Source organism: Oncorhynchus kisutch, linkage group LG19 (genome assembly GCF_002021735.2).
Source record: "Oncorhynchus kisutch isolate 150728-3 linkage group LG19, Okis_V2, whole genome shotgun sequence".
Classification (NCBI taxonomy): domain Eukaryota; kingdom Metazoa; phylum Chordata; class Actinopteri; order Salmoniformes; family Salmonidae; genus Oncorhynchus; species Oncorhynchus kisutch.
In genome coordinates, this window is record NC_034192.2 from 6967793 (window position 1) to 6978698 (window position 10906).

At 39.3% G+C, this 10906-nt stretch overlaps 1 protein-coding gene across 1 annotated transcript; it reads right to left on the reverse strand.

Moving 5' to 3' along the window:
- Window positions 1–5673: 5673 nt before the first annotated feature.
- Window positions 5674–7991, reverse strand: LOC109910089 (uncharacterized). The gene is made up of 6 exons (XM_020509246.2): window positions 7862–7991; window positions 7596–7634; window positions 7071–7319; window positions 6595–6849; window positions 6141–6389; window positions 5674–6012 (listed from the first exon to the last, which is right to left on the reverse strand). The coding sequence occupies exons 1-6, from the start codon at window positions 7914–7916 to the stop codon at window positions 5861–5863; spliced, it is 999 nt and encodes a 332-aa protein (XP_020364835.2). The 5' UTR covers window positions 7917–7991; the 3' UTR covers window positions 5674–5860.
- Between the last annotated feature and the right edge of the window lie 2915 nt (window positions 7992–10906).

Genomic DNA, 10906 nt, shown 5'->3' on the forward strand with positions numbered 1-10906 from the left:
CTCCCACTTAAAAAGATGAGAGAGGCCTGTAATTTTCATCACAGGTACACTTCAACTATGACAGACAAAATGAGAAAAGAAATCCTAAAAATCACATTGAAGGGTTTTTATGAATTTATTTGCAAATTATGATGGAAAATAAGTATTTGGTCACCTACAAACAAGCAAGATTTCTGGCTCTCACAGACCTGTAACTTCTTCTTTAAGAGGTTCCTCTGTCCTCCACTCGTTACCTGTATTAATGGCACCTGTTTGAACTTGTTATCAGTATAAAAGACACCTGTCCACAACCTCAAACAGTCACACTCCAAACTCCACTATGGCCAAGACCAAAGAGCTGTCAAAGGACACCAGAAACAAAATTGTAGACCTACACCAGGCTGGGAAGACTGAATCTGCAATAGGTAATCAGCTTGGTTTGAAGAAATCAACTGTGGGAGCAATTATTAGGAAATGGAAGACATACAAGACTACTAATAATCACCCTCTATCTGGGGCTCCACGCAAGATCTCACCCCGTGGGGTCAAAATGATCACAAGAACGGTGAGCAAAAATTCCAGAACCACACGGGAAACCTAGTGAATGACCTGCAGAGAGCTGGGACCAAAGTAACAAAGCCTACCATCAGTAACACACTACGCCGCCAGGGACTCAAATCCTGCAGTGCCAGACGTGTCCCCCTGCTTAAGCCAGTACATGTCCAGGCCCGTCTGAAGTTTGCTAGAGAGCATTTGGATGATCCAGAAGAAGATTGGGAGAATGTCAGATGAAACCAAAATATAACTTTTTGGTAAAAAATCAACTCGTCGTGTTTGGAGGACAAAGAATGCTGAGTTGCATCCAAAGAACACCATAGCTACTGTGAAGCATGAGGGTGGAAACATCTTGCTTTGGGGCTGTTTTTCTGCAAAGGGACCAGGACGACTGATCCTTGTAAAGGAAAGAATGAATGGGGCCATGTATCGTGAGATTTTGAGTGAAAACCTCCTTCCATCAGCAAGGGCATTGAAGATGAAACGTGGCTGGGTCTTTCAGCATGACAATGATCCCAAACACACCGCCCGGGCAACGAAGGAGTGGCTTCGTAAGAAGCATTTCAAGGTCCTGGAGTGGCCTAGCCAGTCTCCAGATCTCAACCCCATAGAAAATCTTTGGAGGGAGTTAAAAGTCTGTGTTGCCCAGCAACAGCCCCAAAACATCACTGCTCTAGAGGAGATCTGCATGGAGGAATGGGCCAAAATACCAGCAACAGTGTGTGAAAACCTTGTGAAGACTTACAGAAAACGTTTGACCTCTGTCATTGCCAACAAAGGGTATATAACAAAGTATTGAGATAAACTTTTGTTATTGACCCACTGTATAACATTATATTGAACTCATTTACATGACCCATCAACTTAGCCATGTGTGTCTGTGTAAGTCTCATATTTTACTAAGCACATTTTTGGTCTGGAATTTGTCTTTCAGCAGAAAGACGAGTGATCACTTTGTGAGAGATTGCTGCCGTGGTGAAGGACAGCACTGTGACAGGGGTCAACCAATGATTTATATGTACACTAGATGACTAATAGGGGGGGATGTGTTGAAGCCACTGTGCCTCCATCTTGGTAAAAAAATATTTTTGGAAGCTATAGAAATGTATTTATTAATGTGTACGTTCATTTTTGCTAAATTGTTCTATTACACGGCTAAACATTGAGCTCCTGAGTGGCGCAGCGCAAGAGACGTCACTGCAGTCCCTGGTTCGAATCATATCCGGCCGTGATTGGGAGTCCCATAAACGGCGCACAATTGGCCCAGCATCGTCCGGGTTTGGCTGGGGAAGGCTGTCATTGTAAATAAGAAGTTGTTCTTAACTGACTTGCCTAGTTAAATAACGGAAAAAATGTATAATCCTTAATGTATCATTTATAGAGATGACTAATGTTACTGTCCCCACTACTACAAAAATTTAACTTAAATGAATGTAATTTTGTCCTTGAAACATTTAATTGAAATGGAGGACTGCTACTTGGGAGTGGCAATATGTCCAACCAGTGGCTTCATAGCCTCTCAATGGTCAATACATAGCATCAGCAATCCAGGGTTTATATACAACATTGGGGTCAACATCCCACAGCTGGTTGGACTGGAGGACGGTACAGTGTAGTACAGTACTGGTGGAAAGGTAGGACAGGCAACATCAACTGACTCCGTAATTCAGGCCTCTGCCACAGATCAAGCTGGACCAGTAATTATCATTGTCATTACATTGTATGATCTTATTTGTATCAGATGAAAACAGAGGTCAATTTATGTTATACCCTGCCTTCAGAAAGTAGTCACATCCCTTGACTTTTTACAAAGTGGGATTGATTTAATTGTAATTATCTGTCAATGATCTACACAAAATACTCTATAATGTCAAAGCAGAAAAAATAATCTATAATTTGTAAAAGGAAAAAGAAAAGACAAATAAAACACTAATATATCTTGATTTAGATAAGCATTCAACCTCCTGAGTCAGCGGTTACAGCTGGGTGTCTTTCTGTGTAAATCTCTAAGAGCTTTCACACCTGGATTGTGCAACATTTGCCCATGATTCTTTTCGCAATTCTTCAAGCTCTGTCAAATTTGTTGTTGATCATTGCCAAACAAGAACTTTTAGGTTTTGCCATTGATTTTCAAGCAGATTTAAGTTATAACTGTAACTAGGCCACTTAGGAACATTCAATGTCTTCTTGGTGAGCAACTCCTGTTTAGATTTGGCTTTGTGTTTTAGGTTATTGTCTTGCTGAAAGGTGAATTCATCTCGCAGTGTCTGATGGAAAGCAGACTGAACCAGGTTTTCCTCTAAGATTTTGCCTGTGCTTAGCTCCATTCCGTTTATTTTTTATCTTGAAAAACTCCCCAGTCCTTAACAATTACATGCATTAACAATTACATGCATACCCATAAAATGACACAACCACCACTACGTTTGAAAATGTGGAGAGTGCTACTCAGTAACGTGTTGCTGAAATGTGAATTCATCTCGCAGTGTCTGATGGAAAGCAGACTGAACCAGGTTTTCCTCTAAGATTTTGCCTGTGCTTAGCTCCATTCCGTTTATTTTTTATCTTGAAAAACTCCCCAGTCCTTAACAATTACATGCATTAACAATTACATGCATACCCATAAAATGACACAACCACCACTACGTTTGAAAATGTGGAGAGTGCTACTCAGTAACGTGTTGTATTGGATTTGCCCCAAGCATACGACTTTCTATTCAGGACAAAAAAAGTTAATTGCTTTGCCAATTTATTTTGTAGTATTACGTTAGTGCCTTTGTTGCAAACAGGATGCATGTTTTGAATATTTTTTATTTTGTAAAGGCTTCCGTCTTTTCACTCTGTCAATTAGGTTAGTATTGTTATTTACAATGTTGTTGATCCATCCTCAGTTTTCTCCTATCACAGTCATTCAACTCTGTAACTGTTTTAAATTCACCATTGACCTCGAGGTGAAATCCCTGACCGGTTTGACTCCTCTCCAGCAACTGAGTTAGGAAGGACGCCTGTATCTTTGTAGGAACTGGGTGTATTGATACATCATCCAAAGTGTAAATAATAACCATGCTCAAAGCGATATTCAATGTCTATTTTTGTACATTTTATTTATACCCATCTACCAATAGGTGCCCTTCTTTGCATGGCATTAAAAACCCTCCCTAGTCTTTGTGGTTGAATCTGCTCAACTGAGAGACCTTACAGATAATTGTATTTGTGGGGTACAAAGATGAGATAGTCATTCAAAAATGATGGTAAACACTACTATTGCACACAGAGGGAGTCAATGCAACTTACAGTATGTGACTTGTTAAACACATTTTTACTCCTGAACTTATTAGGCTTGCCATAACAAAGGGTTTGAATATGTATTGACTCAAGATATTTCATCTTATCATTTTTTATTAATTAGTAAAAAAATATATACACTACCGTTCAAAAGTTTGGGGTCACTTAGAAATGTCCTTGTTTTTTAAAGATAACCACATTTTTTGTCCATTAAAATAACATCAAATTGATCATTAATACAGTGCAGGAATTGTTAATGTTGTAAATGACTATTATATTGCCTCTCCTTCCAGTTCTCTGCTGCCAATGACTGAAACTGGAGACACTTATCTCCCTCACTAGCGTTAAGCACCAGCTGTCAGAGCAGCTCACAGATCACTGCACCTGTACATAGCCCATCTATAAATAGCCCAAACAACTACCTCATCCCCTACTGTATTTATTTTATTTATTTATTTATCTTTAGCTCCTTTGCACCCCAGTATTTCTACTTTGCACATTCATCTACTGCAAATCTACCATTCCAGCGTTTTAATTGCTATATTGTATTTACTTCGCCACCATGGCCTATTTATTGCCCTACCTCCCTTATCTCACCTCATTTGCTCACATTGTTTACAGACTTGATTTTCAACTGTATTATTGACTGTATGTTTGTTTACTCCATGTGTAACTCTGTGTTGTTGTATGGGTCGAACTGCTTTGCTTTATCTTGGCCAGGTTGTAAATGAGAACTTGTTCTCAACTTGCCTACCTGGTTAAATAAATATTTTTATTAAATTTTTTAAAGTAGCTTGAAATGGCAGATTTTTTGTGGAATATCTACACAGGCATACAGAGGCCCATTATCAGCAGCCATCCCTCCTGTTCCAATGGCATGTTGTGTTAGCTAATCCAAGTTTATCAATTTAAAAGGCTAATTGATCATTAGAAAACCCTTTTGCAATTATGTTAGCACAGCTGAAAACTGTTCTATTGATTAAAGATGCAATAAAACTGGCCTTCTTTAGACTATTTGAGTATCTGGAGCATCAGCATTTGTGGGTTCGATTACAGGCTCAAAATGGCCAGAAACAAATACATTTCTTCTGAAACTCATCAGTCTATTCTTGTTCTGAGAAATAAAGGCTATTCCATGCCAGAAATTGCCAAGAAACTGAAGATCTCGTACAACGCTGTGTACTACTCCCTTCACAGAACAGCACAAACTGGCACTAACCAGAATAGAAAGAGGAGTGGGAGGCCCCGGTGCACAACTGAGCAAGAGGACAAGTACATTAGAGTGTCTAGTTTGAGAAACAGACGCCTCGCAATTCCTCAACTGGCAGCTTCATTAAATAGTACCCGCAAAACACCAGTCTCAACGTCAACAGTGAAGGGGCGACTCCGGGATGTTGGTCTTCAAGGCATAGTTGCAAAGAAAAAGCCATCTCTCAGATTGGCCAATGAAAAGAAAAGATTAAGATGGTCAAAAGAACACAGACACTGGACAGAGGAACACCCCGGAGTCGACTCTTCACTGTTGATTTTGAGACTGGTGTTTTACGGGTACTATTTGATTAGCTAACACAACGTGCCATTGGAACACAGGAGTGATAGTTGCTGATAATGGGCCTCTGTATGCCTATGTAGATATTCCACAAACAATCTGTTGTTTCCAGCTACAATAGTCATTTACAACATTCATAATGTCTACACTGTATTTCTGATCAATTTGATGTTATTGTAATGAACAAAAAATTTGATTTTCTTTAAAAAACAAAGACATTCCTAAGTGACCCCAAACTTTTGAACGGTAGTGTATATATATCAAAAACATAATTCTACTTTGACATTATGGGGTATTGTGTGTAGGCCAGTGACACATTTTTAAATGTATTCTATTTTAAATTCAGACTCCAACATAACAAAATGTGGAAGTCAGGGAGTGTGAATACTTTCTGAAGTCACTGTAGCTAGTATTCAAGGTTTTAATGTCATGTCTATTTTCAGTCTATATTCCTGTTTTACAGCTTTAATGCTCTGGAACCTGGTGTTGTTGTCAGTAAGGTATGTTCGGACTCAATCGGGACCAGGTTTCAGCTGCTGTACAATGCTGATGCTTCCTCCCAGAGATGGTCTTCTTGGACAAACACAAACTGGACACAGCTTGACAACCATATTTTTTGGAGAGGATCTTCTTTTTGTCATTTTCTGCAACACGCACAAAACCATTCCAAAAGGAACACAAAAAAAACATGATATTAGGTCAGATAATGTTTATGACAGCATAAAAGTTAAGGTAGTTGCTAAAATGTAGAATCATGAGATTTCTGCTGTACCTTCCACCCGTACGGACTTGGTGACCACCTCAAAATGAGTTGAGACCGTATTCTGAGCGTGGCATATAATCTTCTCTGACTTCACATTTCGCTCGACCGTCATCTCCATCTCACTACCGTGGACAGTGTGACCATCAATGGTCCAGCGGTAGTCACAAGCGGGAGTGCATTTGGCAGTGCACTGAAACATGGACTTGAAACCGACTGCAACAGAGTCTGGGCCGATGACGTGGACCTCTGATGGACCAGCTGATAGGAGACAAAAATTAGAGGAAAACAATGGTTCAAGTATCACTTCAACCAAAACCCCAACAAATATAGACAACATACTATATAAGGGAATGTATGTATATTGATAGATGAAGCTATTGGTGTGGATATGGACAATTGCATTACACTAACAACAAGAGGGAATCTACAATTGTTAGAAGCTCTAAATCTCAGAATAACCTACATGTTACAGGAATTGTCCTGGTTGCCATGGCATAGAGCCCAGACACACTGTTGATGGCCTTGCAGTTCAGGGTAGCAGAGGTGGCCAACTCTTCGGGAGTTACAGTAATCTTATTCCCCTGCCCCCCGAGCCATCGGCCCTTTATCTTCCAGGTGTAGTTGCAGGAGGGACGGCAGTCTGCGTTACACTGGAAGCTTTGAGGGGCCCCTGGGGTCATCAGGGCAGGGCCTGTGATCGATACGTTGGTAGGTCCAGCTAAAAGAAGGAACACATAGACATTTAAATAATAGTCTAGATCCTATGACCAATGTGAAAAACATTAGCAAAATAATTTTTATCTAGCACTAATCCAGTAATCCAGACATTTTGTCAATAAATTACAACACATTTAATTAGCCCTCTATTCCTAATATCATAAAGACCATCACCTTTAATTTCAAGTGAAGTGTTATAAAAACAACAAACCACCCACACACCTAAAACCTGCAGTATCTTTGTTACTGTAGAGGACCTCCCAGATTCATCATTCCTTGCAGTGCATGTGAGGTTTAGGGACTCCTCCCATTGGTGAGCTGTGAACAACAGCTCGTTGCCATGCCAAATCTGCCCGTCGATACTCATTCTGTAGCTACAGGAGGGAGAGCACTGGGCAGCACAGTCAAAGCTGCGTGGCACACCCACTTTAACAAAGTCAGGTCCCACAATGGTTAGTTCCAAGGGACCATCTGAAAATTACAGTGCACAATCAGGCAATGTAGGCCTACCTGTTTAAGAATAAAGGATTTCTTGGATACAGGGTGTAAATGTATTCTTGTAACAGTGATAAATTACTGCAACGATAATCCAATAAAACGCCTTCACTTCTGTAGTTAGCTGATAGCTGATAGCACTACCCTACTACCACAGTCATTATTCAAAGTACCCAACATTCCCATCAATGCAGTGATGTGGTCACTCCTGTAATAATTTGGCTTGGCTATTATGTGATGTGGTTCACTTACTGGTACTGCCACTCCCTCCATCAGTGGTCAAAGCTGATCCTGGAAGTTCATCAAAACAGCCACAGGCTATAATCAACACATTATAATGTAACACTATTTTCACCCAAACAAAAGCTGGACCTCCGTAGACATTGAAAGTAAATGTAGTTATAGAGCTTAACGGGAAGTGTCCAGACCTACTGACTGATGTTAAACCAACTTTGGCATCCTCAAAAAGAAATGTTATCATAAAACAATGTTGTTATATATTTTTAAAATCATATTACCTGCTAGGTACACTAGCAGCAGAAGTAGATTAAGCAGGGTGTGTGTATCCTTCATTGTCTTGCAGCGGTGGAGTGAGGGGAATTCGATACTAGGAATATGGGACTGTTACAGAGTCAAGTAGTAGAGTGAGAAGGTAAACAAACACACCTTATCAGAGAGAAGAGACTGAGAGCGAACCTGCCCTGCCCATTCAAACCTGCCCATTAAAAATACATTATTTCTGTAGTGACCATTAAATAAGGTGAAACAGAACTGGCAACTTTTACTATGAACTAACATGTAGAGGGCAATGTACTGAGGAATAAAATAAATGGTCTCCAACTCTCCATCCCTGCTCCTGGGGAGCTGAAGTCAATTAATATACTATTTTTAATAGACAGAACCAATTGGAGGGAAAGATATGAGACTATATGTGTATTACATGAGTTTATGACGAATTTAGGAGTGTCGAGAACGTGGTTTCAGTGCATGGCTTGTACCAGAATCTCTTATCAAAAGTCAAATACAGTGCATTGATGTCATACCTTTAGTTCTTATAATGTAATTACATTTAACCTGAATGATTTTGCCTGTGTTTAGGTCAATTCCATTTCCCTTTTATCCTGAAAAACTCCCCAGTCCTTAATGTTTACGAGGATACCTTTAACATGATGCAGCCACCAGTGGTACTCTGTAGATTATATTGGATTTGTCCCAACCATAACACTTTGTATTCAGGACAAAAAGGTAATTGCTTTGCCACATGTATTGCAATTGTACTTTAATGCCTTGTTGCAAACAGGATGTATGTTTTGGAATATTTGTATTCTGTACAGGCTTCCTTCTTTTCTTTAGGTTAGTTTTGTGGAGTAACTATAATGTTGTTGATCCATCCTTAGTTTTCTCCTATCACAGCCACTAAACTCTGTAATGTTTTGAAGTCACCATTGGCCTCATAGTGAAATCCCTGAGCAGTTTCCTTCCTCTCCGGCAACTGAGTTAGGAAGGATGCCTGTATCTTTGTAGTGAATGGGTGTATTGATACACCATCCAACATGTAATTAATAACTTCACCATGCTCAAGGGTATTTTCTAACATACAAAGTATTGACTCAAGGATGTGAAAACTTCTGTAAATGAGATATTTCTGTTTTTAATTATGATTATTTTTTAAACATAATTCCACTTTGTCATTATGGGATATTGTGTGTAGATTGGTGAGAAAAACAATCAATTTAATCAATGTTGAATTCAGGCTGTAAACAACAAAATGTGGAATAAGGAGACCGTTGGTACTGGTGGCTTTGTCGGTGAATGCCTCATCTCAGTACTGTAGTTGACCCAGGGTGTAACCTGGCAGTCAAAGGTACAAATCTTAAGGACAGAACAGCAGTAAAACCTCCAACTGAAAAGGGACCGACAATAAATTCATATTAATGTGGGTTAATTGACTATACTTTCTCCCTTCATTAAACATGTATTTTGGCAGTTAAGTACTGGAGAGTGGAGTAACATGAGGCCACTGATCTTGTTGGTAGTTGATCAGGATTCTCAGACATTTGTAACCGAGGATACTAGAGAAACTGAGTAAAGAAGGTACTGTAATGTTTCTTAGGCCTCATTTGACTTATTACAATGTAAATTGTTCCTCAGCCTTGCTCAAAATGACTAAGACAAATTTGTGTCCGTATGAAATTCACAAAATGCCTGAAAATCTGAATGTGATTATTCTATGTACTGAAATGAAGAGACTCACCTCCTGTCCTCGTGGTGGTTACTGTGATAGCTGTACACCCCAGCAATTGCATGGTTGATTCAGCATGTAAAGTCCATAAAGTTGTCGTAGTTATTAGCATAACCTGTCCTCGTGGTGGTTACTGTGGTATCTGAAACAAAATAATATCAGATGGCATAAGTCAGCATACATCACTATAAAACAAAAAGTATGGCCAATACTGACTAAGCATCTCTTCAGCATAACAGTTACAATTGGGGCAAAATAATATGTTTTCCATAACACATGAAACACAAATATTTCCTACCAGTCACCCCTTTTACCTTAATGACTACATAGATTGGAAAGGACATAAACGGTGCATCAAAGTCATTATCCCACCCTGCAAGACCAAATTGTTGGCACCAGAGTTCCAATATCCACACCATCATACCACTTAGAAAGCATGCCAAATTAATTTTGTTCATTCTAAGTGGTCTTGCTAATATGGACATTGGAACGTAACCATTGGCAATGTTATCCATACACCACAGTAAATGGATCGAGATGACTGCTCTTACCTGTCATAAGGATGAAGCCTGATGAAGGGATTCTCTATGTTTGGCTCTCTGCAGGAAATGTTGTCTCCTTAGACAAGTGATGCTATTTTATACCCTTACTGTACATTAGGTAATAATCACATGTGATTAAATCTACTTACCCAATCATCTGACAGATCAGATATCTCTGGTAAAAGGCGAGAAGGCATAGCTACATACCTGTGACAACATTTTGAAGAGTGTGAAGTAGGATCTGTTACATAATAAACATTGCATGAGCCATCTTATCAAGCCAGTAATTTACCACACAAAGCGACACACTTTTTTGTTGTTGATTCCGTCTATACAATGGTCTTTCTGAAGTTTAAGCCAGTTTACATGACTGTAATAAACATTAAATGTACAATGAGAAAATAATCTTCCCAGTGCATACAGCAGCTTGATTGTCCATTGAAAATATGAACTATGAAATAGAATGTTTTCTGTCAGCTCAAAAGCAATAGAACAGTATTTCAGGGTGCATTCTATATGATCTGCATATACAAATAGCACTTAATGTAAGATAATATATCTAGTGGTCAATGAATTACATTCCTTGAGATAAACATTACTTGTTAAATATCACAAAGCTATATTGTTTGTGTCTTATTAACAAAGCAGTCATTCCCGTCCGGATTCAAATGCAACGGCTGTTAGGTGTATTGATCGGCTGGCTTTAGGATCATGCGGAGAATCGCTCAAAGAGAAGCTGCTAGCCTTGAGCGATATTCCAGGGTACGTTCTCAGAACAT